This window comes from Triticum dicoccoides, chromosome 2B (assembly GCF_002162155.2).
Source record: "Triticum dicoccoides isolate Atlit2015 ecotype Zavitan chromosome 2B, WEW_v2.0, whole genome shotgun sequence".
Classification (NCBI taxonomy): domain Eukaryota; kingdom Viridiplantae; phylum Streptophyta; class Magnoliopsida; order Poales; family Poaceae; genus Triticum; species Triticum dicoccoides.
In genome coordinates, this window is record NC_041383.1 from 810,463,403 (window position 1) to 810,485,792 (window position 22,390).

Genomic DNA, 22,390 nt, shown 5'->3' on the forward strand with positions numbered 1-22,390 from the left:
TTGGTTTGCTAGAAGCATGGTACACAATGACCGAAGAACAAAATCTTGCATTCTGGGAATTTATAAGGCATGTGAGATTTCCAGATGGGTATGCCGCTACTTAGCAAAAAAATGTGTTAGTCCTGATGCATGCAAGCTTCAACCACTGAAAACCCATGATTGCCATATCCTCCTCCAAAGACATATACGAATGGGTATCCATGGAATCATGGATAAGAAGATATATGAAGCGGTCGCTGATTTGGGGGGAAAAATTAGAGAATTGTGTTGCAAAACTTTGAAATTGGATGTTATGCAATGACTTAAAGATGAAATCCCAGTTATTCTTTACAAAGTTGAGTAATTTTTTCCTCCAGCTTTCTTTGATGTCATGGTGCACCTAGTTGTTCATTTAGCGGATGAGGCAATTCCTATAGGCCCAGTACAGTACGGATGGATGTACCCAATTGAGAGAAGGCTACTTACATTTAAGCACTATGGGAGAAACATGGCCAGAACTAAACGGTAGATCGCAGAAGCATATGTTGTTGATGAGTGCCTAACATTTTGAAGGTACTTCGATGATGTGGAAACAATATTTAATTGGGAGGGCAGAAATAGAGTGTGATGATTTGCAAACTTTTGACTTGTTAGTTTTCAATCATGGTGTGAATTTACTCGGAGGCTCGAGAAAGACATATGCTGGGGTGCTTATGACAAGATGGTTTGGTATGTTCTCAATAATTGCATCGAGGTTCATCCATATATATCTCCAGTATATGATCTCTTGTACACATGTAAATTTTATTTTGGATGGATCCATTTTTTCAGGTCGGGTGTTTTAACTTACTCTCTTTTGCATTGTTGTGCAAGGAGGAATTGCAGCAGGAAGATAGTCATAATGTTGATGAAAGGCTTGAGAAAGGATTTGCGAGATGGTTTTCAGAATCATGTGAGTTCTTTGCATGTGGAGAAGAGAGAAGAGGCGAGGGATGATCTGATCTCTATGCTCTAGCATGTGGACCAGCTTCTAGAGTTATATCATATTCAACATGTGTTCTTGAGGGTGTCCGGTACCACACATCAGACCATGAGAAGAATAATAAGGCGGAAAAATTGTGGAATCATGGTTGAGGGAACCAATGATAGTGAAGTAAAGGATGATGAAGAACAGGAGTTCATTGACTTCTATGGTCAACTGAGAGAAGTCATCAAGTTGTAGTATAACTCTACCCTAGGTGTTAATCTTGTCTTATTTCATTGTGATTAGTTTGGTCTTGATGCCAAAAATACATGAGTTAAAGATAATGGACATTTCAATAGCATCAATATTGGAGAATGTTGGTACAAAAATGATCCTTTTATACTGGCAACACAGACAACAAATGTGTTTTACAAGACACAATGTATGGTGGAGATTGCCAAGTTGTGCAGAAATTTCACCATAGATATTTGTGGAGTGTGATTGGAACTTCCATGGAGCAAGGCCCAATGGCAGTGGACTAACTTACCAGGATGATGATTCAGAAGAAGTTATGGTGAGAGCTAATGAACCGACTATGTTGAATATGTTGCGTAAAGACCAAGAACACTCTTTGATTGATCCTGCTATAGTAGCAAAACTTGTCAAACAACATAATGCATGAATTAATGGAGGAAAGTGAGGATGATGATGACCATGATGGTACTATGATGCAATAGTGTGGTGACAATGAAGATCAATAGTCACAGTATTCCTGTTGTTGGTGATGATGATTAGTAGTTTCAGGTTTGTGAATTTTATCTTCTGTGTTCACATCTCTCTCAATTTTATCTCCTATGTTCATTTCTGTGAATTTTCTCTTTTGTGTTCACATCTATCTGAATTTTATCTCATGTGTCTGTATCTTTGAATTTTATGCCGTGTGTTCATATACGAGAATATTTCTCCAAGTCTTTAATTTTTAGAAGGGACTCAACGGTCTTTAATCTTCTGAAGGGACTCACTTCAAGAATGGATGTAAGGAACTTGAGAATATGGTTGTAATGCAAGAATGGTTGTAAGGAACTTGAGAACATGAATGTAATTCCAAAGTTGCTGTAAGAAAGGCTTTCAATTCCAGTTTTAGGAACATTTCGCCACCAACCAAAATTACCGAAATTCAGTGAATTTTTGTGATTTCGGTTTGCATTTTGGCCAAATGACTGAAATTTTCACTTGAATTCAATTAAATATTTGAATTATTTTAAAAATATCTGAATTCATGTGCACTAGTGAAATTGCTGATTTTTTTGCCAAAACGTAATTATTTCATCATCTACTGAAATTCACTGAATTTCATCGAAGTCTCACTGAAAGTGAAGACCATCTATAAGGTACTTGAAAACATGTCCATAAGAAACTTCAGAACAGGTTTGTAATGCAATAATGGAATTTGTTCTTTCCATGGTTATATCAAACTGGTTTATGTATATTCCTACATCCTATGCTCATGTTGGTTTGTTTGGAATTTGTCCTTTCCATGGTTAGATTCTACAGCTTGTGTGGTAAAAAATAAGAACCCTACAGTTTCATTAGGTTCTACACCATGTCTGAAGTTCTTTTTATCATTCCTTTTTTAGTAATTGTAGTAACTTCAAGGCTTTACAAGAGTCCTTAGCATCTGTGTCACATATGTCTTAAGGTCTTTGTTAAGTTGGAATAGCTTACGTCTTTGAATAGCTTATGCTTGGAGCCATTGCTGTTTGTCGGAGCCGTCAATGCGGATGTGTTCCGCCATACCAAACTTCAAATACGTGCTCACGGTGGTCCTGTCAGCATTTCCCCAAGGACGTGCGGCCTCGCCTCGGCTCGCACTACTTTATTCAATACTTTAAATTCAAATTTATCCAAATTTAAATAAAAATTTCATTAATTTTCTCGGAATGGTTTTTGATATTTACAAATTTTCGGTGCTTTTGAGGGTGAGCAAAAATTTATTGGTTTGGCCGCATGCCCATCTCGCCTTGTTCGCTCTCTTGAGCTCCAGTGTACCGCCGCCATGTTTGCGTGCCCGCCGGTGTGCCACCAACTGTTTGTTTGACTGGTTAGGTGATTACCAAATGGTGCTAACCAACATTGCCAATAGAGGCGGGCATGTAGGCCCTGCAGCTTTATCCAAATACTAAAGAATTCCCTAAGTAACTAAAAAGTTGTGACATGTGGGGTCGTGTTCTTTAAATGATATTTAAACTTCCAAGATCGTAATAAATTCATATGAACTTGAAAAATTATGAATAATGTATCAAATTGTGCACAAAATAGCATTTTTTCATTTCACAATAACTTGAATATAATGTTTACTAGTAATAATTAATTATGGGAGTCATGAGAGATAATGCAACTAGTACAAAACCATATAAGGTCAGTTTTGCAAAACCATATGCCATTCCAAATCTTGGTTTGCTCTCTTTTTTGTGAGAGAAATTTCTGATATATTCATAATCAATCATGATAGTACAAAGAATACTGGTGGTAATAAAAAATTACAGCCATGTTCATGGACCACCTAGCGACAACTACAAGCACTGGAGCGAGCCGAAGGAAAGCTACCGTCATCGCCCCTTCCTCACCAAAGCTGAGAAAACCTTATATTGTAGTAGAAAATTGGTAATTCGTCCTACTAAGGCCCCAAAGGACCAACACGCCAGAGCAGCAACCATCGGCGATGAAGAGAGTCGTAGATCAGAAAGACAAAGCTTGTAACCACATGAACGAAGACGAAAGAAACTAGATCCAAATAGATCCACCGAAGACCAGCAGCGACCGAATCCTGCGAGACCCGAAAGAGACACTCCTCCACACACCCTCCTACGATGGTAGGTGCACAAGTGGGATGGGGATTACACGTGGGAGACCTTTTTCCTACTAAGGACATCATCACCGCCACACACCCCCAACTAGGATGCTGAACCTACCGAAAACAAGATCGGGGTACAACCCCATCGGCGGGAGGCCGAGATCCTCTGCACCTCCACGGCCCAAAGGAAATGGGGGGAGGAAGAAGACCTTTTCTTGAGGAGGAAAGACAAGCACGTATGGGTGAATGACTTGATTTGCTCTGTTTTCCATGTGTTCCTACTTCTGCTTGCGGTAGGATCTGGAGTTAATGTGACTAGTGAGCAGAAGCTAAACAACACCGATAAAAAACACTTGATCATGTTGTATCACCTTGTTTTTGAAGAGTTCCATTGGTTAATTATCTTTCCTAAAGATTGGATATATTGTACATGCATACATGTGTTCTTTCCTTCATCTTTCTTGCATAATTACATGTCCGATCATATCCACCCCGCCCATTTGCAGGTGTCCCCATGAAGATGACACATGAGAAGTTGTCCACTAATTCAGTGATCCAAGAAGATGCAATGATCTTAGAACCGTTTGGTTTAACATGGTTTGACCCAATAACATGTATGAGAACATGGTGCGATCTTAGAACCATTTGGTTTGAAGCCTATTTAGCTTGATTGTTAAGTATTAATGACCTGTTAGATGTCACTTTACTACCATGAAACCTTAAATTGTGTTGTGTCTATCCACCCAATCCAGAGCATAACCACATTCCCCTCACATTGTTCAAAAAGTCAAAGTTTGTTCAACTCCTAGCACAAACCCATGTAGTTTATCCTTGTAGCCATCTTGAGATTTAACCCCTTGTTTGGTGGGCATGATCGAATATTATGGATTTCTCTATGAAGAACCATGCTGGCATTTTATTTTACACCGCCTTCCATCTTGACTTCATCTAAAGGTTTTGCTAATTTCACCGTGCGCCTCACCCGTTTGTTTTATTTTCTTATAAGAAACTAACCATGACCCATCTTCTATGTTTGACACATGAGTTAGGGTTCTAATTAAAACCATCATCAATATGCGAGGAGCTAGGAATTCAAGATTGAAACCTTTAGGGTGTCCCCCGACACGCCTTAGTCCAATCGAACGACCTGAATTTTGAAAATTCACATCACTTTTCAAAAACTAGCTCGTTTGGTTGAACCAAGGAGGGTAGAGTGTGCCCTTCAGGTTCCAAATTTGTATCCTCGGGAGGAGTTGATGAAAAAGCATCGAATGCAACAGAAGGCATGAGCGGCCGTCATGGCACTGCTGTTATGCCATTGTGGCCCATGTATTCTACCGCGAGTGGCGATGGGATAGCCCTGTATTTTGGCGCATACGCGGGTTCGGCCCTCCAAGGCCTGTTAGAGTCGGGCGGAGCTGTTGCATGCGTTCTCTATTTTCATAAAAGATTTTAACCAGTTTTCAAAGAACACCTATACATCGTTTTTGTACAAAACCCCCAAAAATGATGTCCAAACCACCTCCAAGTGTCCTCCCGCCACACCTAAAAGCTTTCCCGCTCCACGAATTCAGACCGAATGAAAACCACAAATGGGGCACCATACGAGGGTATTCTCGTCACCACATACCACAGCCGCACGGCCCGCACCACACCATGCGTGGGTATTTTCGTCAAGTAATAATTCATTCCGCCCCTCCACACCATTCCCCTCAAACATTCTCCCCCAAATCGAAATAATCCCCACCAAACCTCCCCTTGGACACCGCCGCCCCTCTCCTCGATCCCGCGAGCGCCGGCCACCGGCGGGGCGGCGCGAGCAGCGGCCGGTCCAGCCACCGGCGGGGCGGCGCGAGCAGCAGCCGGTCCAGCCGCCGCTCCAGGTACGGGGCCCATCGGGCATGTGCTTCCCCGCTCCCGGATCAGCCATTCCCCGCCTCCGCCCGCCCGCCCCAGCACCACATTTCCTCTCAATGTGTTTACCTTGCCGTGGTGTAGGTTGCAGAGGTGAAAGGGAAGCAGAAGAGGGTGCTGCTCGACCAGGCCGCGCACGACAAGCTGCTCGCGGAGGTGCCCAAGCACAAGCACAAGCACAAGAGGGTGCAGATCCGAGATGACAAATATGACAAGGAGCAAGAAAGTCACAGGTATACAATTTGTTTGCCGAGTGTGCTGTTTAGTTTGCCCATCGACGTGGACTGTGTCGTGTTGCTCAGTTTACCTATTTTGACCAAGTTCATAGCAAGATATATCAACATTACAGTGCTAAACAAATAAAGTGTAGACATATATTTCATGACGAATCTAATGATAACGGTTTGGTGTTACCAAGTTCACTCTGTTGCTACTGTCGATATTATCCATAAAGTAATCATGCCGATGATTCACAGATGGCTTGATTGCTGGTTCTTCATCAAGGGGTAAAAGAACAAAGGCCTCACCCTGCCAACAAGATTGTGTTCCAGGTGCATCAACTTATGCAAATGGTCATGCAAAGGCAGAGGCCTCACCCTGCCAACAAGGTGGTACCAGTCAAACAGAGGAGTGTTCAGAGCCAAATCTTCCAGAGGTACGTCGTATGATGTACTGGTTGATAAATGCAGTTTCATTTTGGAAAGAACAGTATTACTTACTACTACTTGGTCTGCTTCAATGGCAACCTGTTACAAGTATTTGTATCTCTAGCTTCTCGGAACGCACAATTGTAGTAGTAATAACTAGGCTGCTTTCTTTCCTCATAAATAGAACTAGGCAGGCAGGCAGATTCCTATTGCAAGCAATACATTGTAACTTTTGAAGTGCATGTGCGTCCTTTATCTGGAATTTTCAACCCATCATCTCCACATCTTAGTGACTCAGGTTTGTTTGCTGTATATCGTGACCTAGCTGCTAGCGCTGTCGAGTTGTATCAAGTGTGTTCTTTGTGCAGCATGCATACACCTTTACTTCTGATACTCTGTCTTAATTTGTACCATGCTAGTGTATATTCTGCCTGTGCATCTTGGTTAACTAGATGCACAGACAAATATTTGCTCAGTACTTTGCTCCATGCCTAAATAAAGTAGGATCATACCAGGTAACAATGGTGTCTACCTTTCTTAGCAAAAACCATAATCAACACTTTGGAAAAGATGCTCAATATGCCTAACCTTTGTTCCAACGCATGGTGTATCTCTGCAGCATTGGTGCACTTTGTGCAACCATGCGCATGTATCTTACATTGCTGATGTTTAACTCCCTCTCATGCTTGTGCTTGCAGGACATCTGGCATCATATACATTCCTTAATGCCATTGAAAGATGCTGCCAGAGCCGCCTGCCTGTCTCGGTCCTTTCTGTCTTCCTGGAGATGCCATTCGATCCTCATTTTGAACAGGGAAGCATTTGGGTTGGACGTATGTGCGGATCACAAGGAAACAACTAGAACTTTTAGAAGCAAAATTGACCACATTCTGGGAAACCACTCGGGTACTGGCGTGAGAATACTGAAACTTCGGTTAGTTTCAAATGACAAAGCGAAGAACCGTGATTATATCGACAAATGGCTTCATAAGGCTGTTAAACCAGGAATTGAAGAACTCACCCTTACTATGCCTATGAGCAACAAACGCAAATACGAGTTCCCGTGCACACTTATATCAAATGGGCTGGGAAACTCACTCCAGTGTCTTTACCTTTCCGATTGTTCCTTTCATCCTATGGCTGGGCACTGTGGCTTGAGTAGCCTGACAAAACTAGAGCTGTTAATGGTGGGTATCATGGGGGACGAGCTAAGCTGTCTTGTTTCCAGTTCTGCAGCTTTGGAGCAGGTTTTACTCAGGGATTGCAGTAAGGTACTGCTTGAGGATACCTTGCCATCTTGAGCGGTTAAGCCACTTGAAGGTGTTACGTTGCAGCGAGCTGCGATTGATAGAGAGCAGAGCTCCAAATCTCTCGAGCTTTCAGTTTAAAGGTGACCTCAAGGTTCGAGTCTCACTTGGAGAAGCATTGCAAGTGAAGAACTTACGAGTGAACAGCACCTAACTGATCTGTTACACTCGAGCAGAGCTGGTGTCTAGCACGCCAAGCAGGGAGGTATGCTCTAAAACTACTATTTTAATTTTCTCACCTCAATTTCTCAATACGTTGTCAGGGGGTATTGAGTTTGACTGGCATTGTCTTCCGCCGAGAGGAAGGTCGGGTGGAATCTTACTTGGTGTTAGATGTGATTCTCTCGAAGTTCGCAGTGTGGTCATGGGGGATTTTGCTGTTAAGTTCAGGGTTCGGTCCAAAGATGATGGTTTCGACTGGGCTTTGGTGGCGGTGTACGGGGCAGCGCAGGCAGAGTTCAAACCTGACTTTTTGGCTGATCTTGTTAGAGTCTGCGGGTCTGAGCAGCTTTCAATTCTGGTTGGGGGTGATTTTAATATTATTAGAAGACGCGATGAAAAGAATAATGACAATTTTGATGGGAGATGGTCATTTATGTTTAATACTATTATTGAAAGTTTAGATCTGAGAGAGATTGAGCTTTCAGGTAGGAAGTTCACCTGGGCTAACGCGTTGCCGAATCCAACTTTCGAGAAGTTGGATCGGGTTCTGGCTAGTGTTGCTTGGGAACAGAAGTTTCCCTTTGTAACTGTTCAGGCTCTATCTCGCGGGATTTCTGATCACACACCTCTGTTGCTTGATTCTGGTGGGGCTACCTATTCGGGCAACAAGAATTTATTCTCTTTTGAGCTTGCGTGGTTTGAAAGAGAAGGATTCTTGGATCTTGTAGCCAGAGAATGGGCTAAAGATGCAGGAGGTAGGAATGCCCTTGAACACTGGCAGAACAAGATTAGGCATCTCAGAAGTTTTCTTCATGGGTGGGCTAAACATCTAGGTGGAGTGTATAAGGTGGAGAAGGAACGACTCCTTTCCCTTATTCAAACCTTAGATATAAAAGCAGAATCTACGATTCTGTTAGCCACCGAGCTTCATATCAAGCATGAGGCTGAGATGAGGCTGAAAGAGTTACTCCGTGAAGAAGAATTAAAGTGGGCACTGCGGGCAAAGGTGAGAAAAGTTGTCTAGCGGGATGCCACTAGTAGAAAAAGGGTCAAACGTGCAGCACAGTGCCGGTTTGTATTAGAGCCGGCACTAATGTATACATTAGTGCTGGTTCCAACGGCTAGCCGGGCCGCTCTCATTAGTACCGGTTCGTGGCTAACCTTTAGCACCGGTTCGTGCCACGAACCGGTACTAATGAGGGTGATGGCAGGATGTTGTCAGTCTGGGCCCCCTCCAGCACCTTTAGTACCGGTTCGTGGCACGAACCGGTACTAAAGGTCCTCCTGCATATAAACCCTTCGTCCAGCTCTCTCTGTTCTTCCTCTTCTCCCCTCGAGCTCATCACACATTTTGCCCAAAATTTGTCAAGATTTGAAGGCCCCCATCCATTCAAGTGATCACAAAGGTTAGCAACTTTGTCCTTTCATCTCTCATTACTAGATTAGCTCTTGCAATGCTTTATATAGTTACTAATTTGTGAGTTTAGTAATTTGGGAGGAAATATATATATGTGCTAGTATTTAATTTATATGCAATTTGAGGTCAAAAATAACACTTAGTTTGCATATGTAGGTGTGGTTTACTTAGTGCCTTCTAAATCTCCGTCGTAACCACCGTCGATCACCCGCACCGTCCCGTCGCCGGCACCACCTTGTGGTGAGCCTCTTGTTCATGAAATTTTATATAAAAAATTGATGTTTGTGTGATTTGGATATATAGTTAATCATGTAATAATTATCTTACCCGTACGTTGTTTGTTATACATAGTGCCATGGTTTTGATATCCGTCCCCGTCGGCCCTTGTCCTTGTTATGATTCGGATGTGGTATATTCTCTTTTAAAACTATTTGTTGCATTTCGTGTTTATGACAAATTATGCCCATCAAGTTGACATAGATATTTTTATCTAGGAGGTATGTGAACCGAAAATTCCAATCGACCCTATTGTCGAGAGGTTAAATTTAGTTGAAAGAGAAAACAAGCACTTGAAAGAAAAATTGAAAAGAACTGAGGGGGAGAAGATGGAATTGGAGTTGCATGTTGCCGATGTCGTCGATGATCACAAGATCAAGATGGAGAAAATGCGCTTGAAGAATAGAAAGATTAGAAAATATGCCATCGATAGTGAGGCTTGGTATCATTATGCTATTGGATCAATTGTTACCTTAGTTGCGATCTTGATCGCATTTGTTGTTGCATTTAAATGCTTTAGCTAGAGAGTTATTTGTTTGTTGCATTTAAGTGTTGTATGAACTTTATGTATGAACTTGTATTAATTTGGTCTATTCGGTGTTGTGTAATGAAGATGAGCCGGCAATGGATGTACGATGACTGATGCTCTCCCCAGTTCGTTGAGGGCGTGCATACTTTTCTGCTTGCGGCTGAGGCAAACAAGCGGGCGGATGGTTTTATGCCTTGTCCATGTGCTGGCTGTAAGAATGGTCACAATTACTCTACGTCAAGAACCATTCACATCCACCTGTTTGAGTCCGGTTTCATGCCCCACTATAATGTTTGGACCAAGCACGGAGAAAGAGGGGTTATGATGGAAGACAATGAAGAAGAAGAGGATGACGACGGCTAGCCTGGCCATGGGTTCCCTGAATACGATGATACAACAATGGGGGAAGAAGCTGAGCCGGTAATGCGGGAAGAAGCTGAGCCGGCAATGCGGGAAGAAACTGAAGAAGAGGCATCAGATGAGCCCGTTGATGATCTAGGTTGGGCCATTGGCGATGCAAAGAGAAACTGCGCAAGTGATTTGGAGAAGAAGAAGTTGCAGCGCATGTTAGAGGATCACAAAAAATTGTTGTACCCGAATTGCGTAGGTGACAAGAAAAAGCTGGGCACCACACTAGAATTGCTGCAATGAAAGGCAGAGAATGGTGTATCTGACAAGGGATTTGGAAAGTTGCTGGTAATGATAAAGGATATGCTTCCAAAGGACAACGAATTGCCCGAGAGTACGTACGAAGCAAAGAAGGCTGTCTGCCCTCTAGGGTTAGAGGTGCAGAAGATACATGCATGCCCTAATGATTGCATCCTCTACCGTGGTGAGTACGAGGATTTGAACGCTTGCCCGATATGTGGTGCATTGCGCTATAAGATCAGCCGCGATGAGCCTGGTGATGTCGAGGGCGAGTGCCCCAGGAAGAAGATTCCTGCCAAGGTGATGTGGTATTCTCCTATAATACCACGGTTGAAACGTTTGTTCCAAAACAAAGAGCATGCCAAGGCGATGTGATGGCACAGAGAAGACCGTAAGAAAGACGGAAAGTTGAGAGTACCCGCTGACGGGTCGCAGTGGAGAAAAATCGAAAGAAAGTACGGGAAGGAGTTTGCAGATGACGCAAGGAGCGTATGGTTTGGTCTAAGCGCATATGGCATTAATCCTTTTGGGGAGCAGAGCAGCAACCATAGCACCTGGCCTGTGACTCTATGTTTGTATAACCTTCCTCCTTGGTTGTGCATGAAGCGGAAGTTCATTATGATGCCAGTGCTCATCCAAGGCCCTAAGCAACCCGGCAACGACATTGATGAGTACCTAAGGCCATTAGTTGAAGAACTCTTACAACTGTGGAATGGAACAGGTATACGTGCGTGGGATGAGCACATGGGGGAAGAATTTGACCTAAAGGCGTTGCTGTTCGTGACCATCAATGATTGGCCTGCTCTCAGTAACCTTTCAGGACAGACAAACAAGGGATACCGCGGATGCACGCACTGTTTGAATGATACCGACAGTATATATTTGAATAGTTGTAAGAAGAATGTGTACCTGGGACATCGTCGATTTCTTCCGAGCAGGCATCCCGTAAGAAAGAAAGGCAAGCATTTCAAAGGTGAGGCGGATCACCGGACGAAGCCTCGCCACCGTACTGGTGCTGATGTACATGATATGGTCAAGGATTTGAAGGTGATATTTGGAAAGGGTCCTGGCGGACAACCTGTTCCGAAGGACGCGGACGGACGCGCACTCATGTGGAAGAAGAAATCTATATTTTGGGACCTGTCATATTGGAAAGACCTAGAGGTCCGCTCCGCAATCGACGTGATGCACGTGACAAAGAATCTTTGTGTGACCCTGCTTGGCTTCTTGGGCGTGTATGGGAAGAAAAAAGATACACCTGAGGCACGGGAGGACCAGCAACGTATGCACGGAGAAGACGGCATACATCAGGGTCATGCAAGCTACGCTCTTGCCAAAGAAGAGAAGGAAATCTTCTTTGAATGCCTGCTTGGTATTAAGGTACCGTCTGGCTTCTCGTCGAATATAAAGGGAATAATAAACATGGCAGAGAAAAAGTTCCAGAACCTAAAGTCTCATGACTGCCACGTGATTATGACGCAACTGCTTCCGGTTGCATTGAGGGGGCTTCTACCGGAAAATGTTCGATTAGCCATTGTGAAGCTATGTGCATTTCTCAATGCAATCTCTCAGAAGGTAATCGATCCAGAAATTATACCAAGGTTACAGAATGATTTGGTGCAATGTCTTGTCAGTTTCGAGTTGGTGTTCCCACCATCCTTCTTCAACATCATGACGCACGTCCTAGTTCACCTATGCGAAGAGATTAACGTTTTGGGTCCTGTATTTCTACACAATATGGTCCCCTTTGAGAGGTTCATGGGAGTCTTAAAGAAATATGTTCATAACTGTGCTAGGCCAGAAGGAAGCATCTCCAAGGGCCATCAAAATGAGGAGGTCATTGAGATTTGTATTGACTTTATTCCTGACCTTAAGCCGATTGGTGTTCCTGAATCGCGGCATAAGGGCAGACTGGATGAAAAAGGCACACTAGGAGGGGAACAAATAATATGTATGGACGGACATTCTCTCACTGAAGCACACTACACAGTTCTACAGAATTCCACCTTGGTGGCTCCGTATATGGATGAACACAAGAATTTGCTACGCTCCAAACACCCGAAGCGGTCTGATGACTGGATTACACGTGAACAAATCAGGAGTTTCGCCAACTGGTTGCAGACACGTATCATGCATGACGACACCTCTATTGAAGATGACCTGTACTTGCTGTCTCAGTTACCATCTTCAAATATAATGACTTTCAAAGGGTACGAGATAAATGGTAATACATTTTACACGATCGCCCAAGATAAGAAGAGCACCAACCAAAACAGTGGTGTCCGCTTTGATGCAGAAACCAAGACGGGAAAGGAAACATATTATGGTTATATACAGGACATATGGGAACTTGACTATCGACGTGGTTTAAAGGTCCCTTTGTTTCGGTGCAAATGGGTCAATATGACACGAGGCGGGGTAACGGAAGACCCGCAGTACGGAATGACAACAGTGGATTTGAACTATCTTGCATATGCAGACGAACCATTCGTCCTAGCCAATGATGTGGCACAGGTTTTCTATGTGAAGGACATGTCTACCAAGCCAAGAAAAAGAAAAGATAAGGAAGCGAATGCATCGTACGATGAGCCAAAGCGGCACATAGTTCTTTCTGGGAAGAGAAACATCGTGGGAGTGGATGACAAGACAGACAAGTCAGAAGATTATGAAAAGTTTGATGAAATTGCTTCATTCACAGTGAATATTGACCCGAGCATCCCGTTAAATGATGAAGATTTTCCATGGTTACGGCGCAAAGGGACACACGCGAAGAAAAAGTTTCACACCCAAAGATCTGGGATGTGATCGGCTTCACTATCATCACTTTCTTCTGTGTTTCACACCCAGGAGGGAATGTCTGTAATAGTTAGGGTAGTTATGTGTTTTGGCATTTGAAACGCGAAGAAATTTTATGTGCAAACAAATTCTTTTCATGCATTTACTGATTTTTTTTCCAGCTAAATGACCCTGAAATTGAAAAGCAATTCAAATGAACTCAGAAAAGGTTGAAAGTTGGCATGGTATCATAATTTCATACAAATAGCATGTGCAAGAAAGTAGAGAGGGTTACGGCAAAAACTGGATGCACTTCGTGTACAAAATGGATAATCTCTTTTGCAGTATCAGGGTTTTCGACGAAAACTGAACTGTTACAAAGGCATTTCATTTTTTAAATAACCTAAGCATTACTAAATTGAATATAATGATAAAACACACTAATATTAAACATAAGAAAAAAGAATCACTGAAAAAACTTTTTTCAAAGTTAAGTTATTCACAAACTAGTGATTCGCACAAATTTCAAATAATTCAAAATTTAAACTATTCAAATTTGAAATCTACCGGCACTAACAGAAAGTTTGTAATTTTTTGTACCTAAAGCAAAAATATTCACAAAGAAACTCTAAATACAGCAAAAAAAACAACTCAAAAATAAATAAAACAAAAAAATAAAGCTTGCGGTGTCTACAGAGGCTTGCGGCGGCGGAACTCCCGATCTATCTTCTGTTCTAGAAGTTTTAGGGTACGTAGGTATATATGGGTGAAAGGAGTACGTTGGTGGACCGAAGGGGGGGCCACAAGGTAGGGGGCGCGCCCCCCACCCTCGTGAGCACATCCCTTCTTTCCTGACGTGCACTCCAATTCCATCGGGTGGCTTTCCTTCCAAAAATAACTTCTCAAGTTGATTTCGTTCCGTTTTGACTCCGTCTGGTATTCCTTTTCCTCGAAATACTGAAATAGGCATAAAACAGCAAATCTGGGTTGGGCCTCCGGTTAATATGTTAGTCCAAAAAATAATATAAAAGTGGATAATAAATCCCAATATTGCCTTAAACAGTAGATAACATAGCATGGAGCAATCAAAAATTATAGATACGTTGGAGACGTATCAAGCATCCCCAAGCTTAATTCCTGCTCGTCCTCGAGTAGGTAAATGATAAAAAAAGATAATTTTTGATGTGGAATGCTAGTTGGCATAATTTCAATGTAATTCTTCTTACTTGTGATATGAATATTCAGATCTGAAAGATTGAAGACAAAAGTTCATATTGACATAAAAATAACAATACTTCAAGCATACTAACTAAGCAATTATGTCTTCTCAAAATAGCATGGCAAAAGAAAGTTCATCCCTATAAAATCATATAGTTAGGCTATGCTTCATTTTCATCACACAAAGATGTTCCCAACTCCTATACCCCCGATGACAAGCCAAGCAATTGTTTCATACTTAAATAATCTCAAACTTTTTCAACCTTCACGCAATACATGAGCGTGAGCCATGGATATAGCACTATGGGTGGAATAGAATACAAAAAAGGAGAAAGTCTCACATTGACGAGGATAATCAACGGGCTATGGAGATGCGCATCAATTGATGTCAACATGAGGAGTAGGGATTGCCATGCAACAGATGCACTAGAGCTATGAATGCTCAACAAAACAAAACTAGTGGGTGTGCATCCAACTTGCTTGCTCATGAAGACCTAGGGCATTTGAGGAAGCCCATCGTAGGAATATACAAGCCAAGTTCTATAATGAAAAATTCCCACTAGTATGAGAAGACAACTTATGAGACTCACTATATGAAGAACACGGTGCTACTTTGAAGCACAATATATGAGACTCACTACATGAAGAACAAGGTGCTACTTTGAAGCACAAGTGTGGAAAAAGAGATAGTAGCATTGCCCTTTTTTTGGGCCTTTCTTTTTTTTCTTTTTGGCCTTTCTCTTTTTTTGGCAATGCTCTAATAATGATGATCATCACACTTCTATTGATTACAACATAAGGATTACAACTCGAAACTAGAACAAGATATGACTCTATATGAATGCCTCAGCGGTGTACCGGGATGGTGCAATGAATCAAGAGTGACATGTATGAAAAATAATGCATGGTGGCTTTGCCACAAATACGATGTCAACTACATGATCATGCAATGGCAATATGACAAAAGTAAAGCATGTCATGATGATGAACGGAACGGTGGAAAGTTGCATGGCAATATATCTCGGAATGGCTATGGAAATGCCATAATAGGTAGGTATGGTGGCTGTTTTGAGGAAGATATAGGGAGGTTTATGTGTGATAGAGTGTATCGTATCACGGGGTTTGGATGCACCGGCGAAGTTTGCACCAACTCTCAAGGTGAGAAAGGGCAATGCTCGGTACCGAAAAGGCTAGCAAAGGCGGAAAGGTAAAAGTGCGTATAATCCACGGACTCAACATTAGTCAAAAGAACTCATATACTTATTGCAAAAATTTAGAAGTCATCAAAAATCAAGTACTACGCGCATGCTCCTAGGGGGATAGATTGGTAGGAAAAGACCATCGCTCGTCCTCGACCGCCACTCATAAGGATGCACAAGCCAGGTACACTTCATATTTCAAATTTGTTACACAACTTTAACCATACGTGCATGGTACGGGACTTGCTAACTTCAACACAAGCATTCTTTAAATTCATAATCACCCAACTAGCATGAATTTAATATCACTACCTCCATATCTCAAAACAATTATCAAGTATCAAACTTCTCTTAGTATTCAACACACTCATAAGAATTTTTACAAATCTTGTATGCTTAGCATATTAAGATTATTTAAGCGAATTACCATGCTATTTAAGACTCTCAAAATAATCTAAGTGAAGCATGAGAGTTCATCTATTTCTTCAAAATAAAACCACTACCGTGCTCTAAAAGATATAAGTGAAGTACTAGAGCAAATGACAAACTACTCCGAAAGATATAAGTGAAGATCAATGAGTAGTCGAATAATTATACAACTGTGTGAAGACTCTCTAACATTTAAGAATTTCAGATCTTGATACTTTATTCAAATAGCAAGCAAAGCTAAATAAAACTACATTGCAAGGATAGCACAACTCATGTGAAGAAGCAAAAACTTAGGCTCAACCGATACTAACCGATAGTTGTTGAAGAAGAAAGGTGGGATGCCAACGGGGGCATCCCCAAGCTTAGATGCTTGAGACTTCTTGAAATATTATCTTGGGTGACTTGGGCATCCCCAAGCTTGAACTTTTGTGTCTCCTTAATTCCTCTCATATCATGGTTTCTCTTTTTATCAAAAGCTTCATCCACACCAAACTCAACAAGAACTCGTGAGATAGGTTAGTGTAAACCAATGCAAAACCTTATCATTTTCTACTGTAACAAATCACAAAAATTATTATTCAACATTGCATACTAAATGCCTCTGCATAATTAATACTCCTATCCTCAAATAGAACCATTAGACAAGCAAACATATGCAAACAATGCAAACATAACAACAATCTGCCAAAACAGTATAGTCTGTGAAGAATGCAAGAGTATCAATACTTCCCTAACTCCAAAAATTATGAACTAAAATTCACACTTTAATAAATTTATCAGAGCTCAATATGCAAAAAAATCAACATTATACCACTCTCTGACTTTTCTAGGGAATTTTTGCAACATCGGTAAACTTTCTGTTTTCAAAGAGCAACATGTATACTAGCAAAATAAGCATGGCAAAGGCTATCCTTGACTTTTTTATTGGAACTAAAGATGAAAAACTTTATTATAAATAACAGCAAGCAAATAATAACAAGATAAAATGACGCTCCAAGCAAAACACATATTATGTGGTGAATAAAAATATAGCTCCAAGTAAAGTTACCGATGAACGAAGACGAAGGAGGGGATGCCTTCTGGGGCATCCCCAAGCTTAGACGCTTGGTTATCCTTGAATATTACCTTGGGGTGCCTTGGTCATCCCCAAGCTTAGGCTCTTGCCACTCCTTATTCCATAGTCCATCGAATCTTTACCCAAAACTTGAAAACTTCACAACACAAAACTTAACAGAAAACTCGTAAGCTCCGTTAGCGAAAGAAAACAAAACACCACTTCAAGATACTATAATGAACTCATTCTTTATTTATATTGGTGTTAAATCTACTGTATTCCAACTTCTCTATGGTTTATAAACTATTTTACTAGCCATAGATTCATCAAAATAAGCAAACAACACTATGAAAACAGAATCTGTCAAAAACAGAACAGTCTGTAGTAATCTGTAACTAAAGCAAACTTATGGAACTCCAAAAATTCTAAAATAAATTGGTGGACCTGAGGAATTTGTCTAGTAATCATCTGCAAAAATAATCAACTAAATAGCACTCTCCAGTAAAATGTTCTAGCTAATCTCGTGAGCGCTAAAGTTTTTGTTTTTTACAGCATGATCATAAAGACTTCACCCATGTCTTCCCAAAGGTTCTACTTGGCACAAACACTAATTAAAACACAAAACCATATCTAAACAGAAGCTAGATGGATTATTTATTACTAAACAGAACCAAAAAGCAAGAAACTAAAATAAAATTGGGTTGCCTTCCAACAAGCGCTAACATTTAACGCCCCTAGCTAGGCATGATGATTTCAATGATGCTCACATAAAAGATAAGAATTGAAACATAAAGAGAGCATCATGAAGAATATGACTAGCACATTTAAGTCTAACCCACTTCCTATGCATAGGGATTTTGTGAGCAAACAACTTATGGGAACAATAATCAACTAGCATAGGAAGGCAAAACAAGCATAACTTCGAAACTTTAAGCACATAGATAGGAAACTTGATATTATTGCAATTCCTACATGCATATATTCCTCCCTCATAATAATTTTCAGTAGAATCATGAATGAATTCAACAATATAACCAGCACCTAAAGCATTCTTTTCATGATCTACTTGCATAGAAAATTTATTATTCTCCACATAAGAAAATTTCTTCTCATGAATAGTAGTGGGAGCAAACTCAACAAAATGACTATCATGTGATTGAAAATTAAGATCAAGATGACAAGTTTCATGGTTATCATTATTCTTTAAAGCATACGTGTCATCACAATAATCATCATAGATAGGAGGCATGCTTTCATCATAGTAAATTTGCTCATCAAAGCTTGGGGGGCAAAAAATAGCATCTTCATCAAACATAGCTTCCCCAAGCTTGTGGCTTTGCATATCATTAGCATCATGGATATTCAAGGAATTCATACTAACAACATTGCAATCATGCTCATCATTCACATATTTTATGCCAAGCATTCTATGTAATTCTTCTTCTAGCACTTGAGCACAATTTTCCTTTCCATCATTCTCACGAAAGATATTAAAAAGATGAAGCGTATGAGACAAACTAAATTCCATTCTTTTTGTAGTTTTCTTTCATAAACTAGACTAGTGCTAAAACAAGAAACAAAAAGATTCGATTGCAAGATCTAAAGATATACCGTCAAGCGCTAACCTCCCCGGCAACGGCGCCAGAAAAGAGCTTGATGTCTACTACACAACTTTCTTATTGTAGACGTTGTTGGGCCTCCAAGTGCAGAGGTTTGTAGGACAGTAGCAAATTTCCCTCAAGTGGATGACCTAAGGTTTATCAATCCGTGGGAGGCATAGGATGAAGATGGTCTCTCTCAAGCAACCCTGCAACCAAATAACAAAGAGTCTCTTGTGTCCCCAACACACCCAATACAATGGTAAATTGTATAGGTGTACTAGTTTAGTGAAGATATGGTGATACAAGTGCAATATGGATGGTAGATAAAGGTTTTTGTAATCTGAAAATATAAAAACAGCAAGGTAACAAGTGATAAACGTGAGCGTAAATGGTATTGCAATGATAGGAAAAAAGGCCTAGGGTTCATACTTTCACTAGTGCAAGTTCTCTCAACAATAATAACATAGATAGATCATATAACAATCCCTCAACATGCAACAAAGAGTCACTTCAAAGCCACTAATAGCGGAGAACAAACGTAAAGATTATGGTAGGGTACGAAACCACCTCAAAGTTATTCTTTCCAATCAATCCGTTGGGCTATTCCTATAAGTGTCACAAACAGCCCTAGAGTTCGTACTAGAATAACACCTTAAGATACAAATCAACCAAAACCCTAATGTCACCTAGATACTCCATTGTCACCTCAAGTATCCGTGGGCATGATTATACGATATGCATCACACAATCTCAGATTTATCCAACCAACATAAAAGTACTTCAAAGAGTGCCCCAAAGTTTCTACCGGAGAATCAAGAATGTGTGCCAACCCCTATGCATATGTTCATGGGCGAAACCCGCAAGTTGGTCACCAAAACATGCATCAAGTGGCACATGATATCCCATTGTCACCAGGGATAAGCACGGCAAGACATACATCAAGTGTTCTCATAAAAGACTCAATCCGATAAGATAACTTCAAAGGGGAAACTCAATTCATCACAAGAGAGTAGAGGGGGAGAAACATCATAAGATCCAACTACAATAGCAAATTTTGGGATACATCAAGATCGTGCCATAGAGGGAACACGAGAGAGAACACGAGAGAGAGAGAGAGAGAGAGAGAGAGATCAAACACATAGCTACTGGTACATATCCTCAGCCCCGAGGGTGAACTACTCCCTTCTCATCATGGATAGCGCCGGGATGATGAAGATGGCCACAGGTGATGGGTTCCCCCTCCGGCAGGGTGCCGGAACGGGTTCCCCAGAGGTTTTTGGTGTCTACAGAGGCTTGCGGCGGCGGAACTCCCAATCTATCTTCTGTTCTAAAAGTTTTAGGGTACCTAGGTATATATGGGTGAAAGGAGTACGTCGGTGGACCGAAGGGGGGGCCACGAGGCAGGGGGCGCGCCCCCCACCCTCGTGAGCACCTCCCTTCTTTCCTGACGTGCACTCCAAGTCCATCGGGTGGCTTTCCTTTCCAAAAATAACTTCTCTAGTTGATTTCGTTCCATTTTGACTCCGTCTGGTATTCCTTTTCCTCGAAATACTGAAATAGGCATAAAACAGCAAATCTGGGCTGGGCCTCCGGTTAATATGTTAGTCCCAAAAATAATATAAAAGTGGATAATATAGCCCAATATTGCCTAAAACAGTAGATAACATAGCATGGAGCAATCAAAAATTATAGATACGTTGGAGACGTATCATGGATCGCCTTTCTTGACTGCATTGGCTCGATGAAGACTAGTAGATTGCTCCCTCATACTCCACTATGGGTGAGCCACTCTTTGGCACATCTTCACAAGTCCATTGTCACCAGAATGGATGGCAAGCTTCAAACATGATCTCGTCATGATGCTCCACTTGAACTTGCACACATCAACCTTGATGACGATCACCAATTGATGTCATCCTTCATGGGTTATATGATATCTTCCTTTCGATTAATACCCATGGAAACATACCTAACCCCAAAAGGAACTCTCACGTAGATGATGGGTTAGTCCACAAAAGTGCAATGTACAATGATTACCATACCTGGGATCACATGATCCCTTTCGGTACATCTTCTATGCTTTATGTGTTGATCAACTTGATTCACGCTTTGACTTATTCTTGATCAACATTGTATCATGTCTTCTATATGTCCAATCTCCGGATAATTCCTTTAATAGCACCTTGGTCATCTCATAAACTCCTTGAAACCAACACATGGACTTCAAGAAATACCTATGGGCAAATCCTTCAAATATAACTAAAAAAAATCATTAGTCCATAGAGAATGTCATCAACTACCAAACCACGCATGGGGGCGCCATGCTTTTTCAGCAGAGGCTCTGTCACCGCAACGTGGCACATGCTAGGCGTCCCATTGGAAATGACTTTCTTTTTTAATGTATTTTTTGATTCTTTGTTTTTTCTAGTTTTTTGTTTATATTTTTTTGGTTTCTGTTTTTATCTTTGTTTTTTGATTTTTTAGGTTTCCATGTTCTTTTGAAAAGGAGGTTAAACACCCGCCATCAATCGATGTATACATCCATCTTTATTTATTATTCAACAAAGGTCTAACAAGAACATATACATCAAGCCACCCGAAGCCACCACTGACACCTACAAAACTCAATAATTTGGAGTGCTCTCGCTCCCCATATCTAAAATCGATGTCATCGCCGATCCATCCACATAACGTATCGAAACCAACAGTCGGTGCAGCAGACCTATAGCGAATACCACATGCACACGTTTTAGACGCCGCCATCATCATCGGCCGCTAACCCTGACCCATCTTCAGGAGAGAGATTCACATCATCCTTGCCAGTCCGTCCATCCGTCGACGCCACCACGGCGCTCAACGGCGCCACCGCCCCGCGCTCGTCCATCCAGACATGAAGATTCTAGAAGATCTGTCATGCGTAGCACCTGCCGACTAGGCATGACACAACGTATCACTTATCGCCCAGGCATGACTTGACATCTCCACCGAAGCTCCGTGCAAGACGATGCCACTCCATCTCCTGCCTCTGTCTTCCAGCACTGCTCCATAAAACGATGCTCCCAAGAGAGAAACGACACCATCGCCTTCATCAAGGTAAAGGTGCAGAGCACCGCCATCGCCTGCCATCAGCTCGGTTTCACCGACAACTATGTATGGATCGAACGAGACCTCCTGTAAGCCGCTCTTTGCGTCTGATACACACGCGCCACACAGGAACAACCCCCCGACTGGGCCGACCCATTTATTGCGACAAAACAGTAAAAAGATCATTGAAAAATGAACACGCTGGTGTGTGCACGGTTTTCGAACCCTGCACCTTAAGCTGGTGTACGCTAGTCACAGACCAGCTCAACCAATAATCTACGTTATCTAATATAGAAACGAGTGTTATAAGAACTATCAGGCATTACAAATCTA

At 41.6% G+C, this 22,390-nt stretch overlaps 1 protein-coding gene across 2 annotated transcripts; it reads left to right on the top strand.

Moving 5' to 3' along the window:
* Window positions 1-5,564: 5,564 nt before the first annotated feature.
* On the top strand, window positions 5,565-9,447 carry LOC119366504. Of its 2 annotated transcripts, XR_005176060.1 has the most exons (5): window positions 5,565-5,680; window positions 5,796-5,944; window positions 6,188-6,366; window positions 7,057-7,870; window positions 9,401-9,447. XR_005176060.1 is itself a non-coding variant. In XM_037632248.1 (4 exons), the coding sequence occupies exons 2-4, from the start codon at window positions 5,911-5,913 to the stop codon at window positions 7,657-7,659; spliced, it is 816 nt and encodes a 271-aa protein (XP_037488145.1). In that variant the 5' UTR covers window positions 5,565-5,680; window positions 5,796-5,910; the 3' UTR covers window positions 7,660-8,249. The 2 variants fall into 2 exon arrangements, 1 of the variants encoding a protein (XP_037488145.1); XM_037632248.1 differs by lacking the exon at window positions 9,401-9,447 and having other exon boundaries at window positions 7,057-8,249.
* The last annotated feature ends 12,943 nt before the right edge of the window (window positions 9,448-22,390 follow it).

Excerpts from the sequence above, each read along its gene's own strand:
- LOC119366504 (XM_037632248.1), top strand. The coding sequence starts at position 5,911 with ATGACAAATATGACAAGGAGCAAGAAAGTCACAG. Across the intron at positions 5,945-6,187 it reads AAGGAGCAAGAAAGTCACAG|ATGGCTTGATTGCTGGTTCT; the intron begins GTATACAATTTG and ends GATGATTCACAG. Across the intron at positions 6,367-7,056 it reads CAGAGCCAAATCTTCCAGAG|GACATCTGGCATCATATACA; the intron begins GTACGTCGTATG and ends TTGTGCTTGCAG.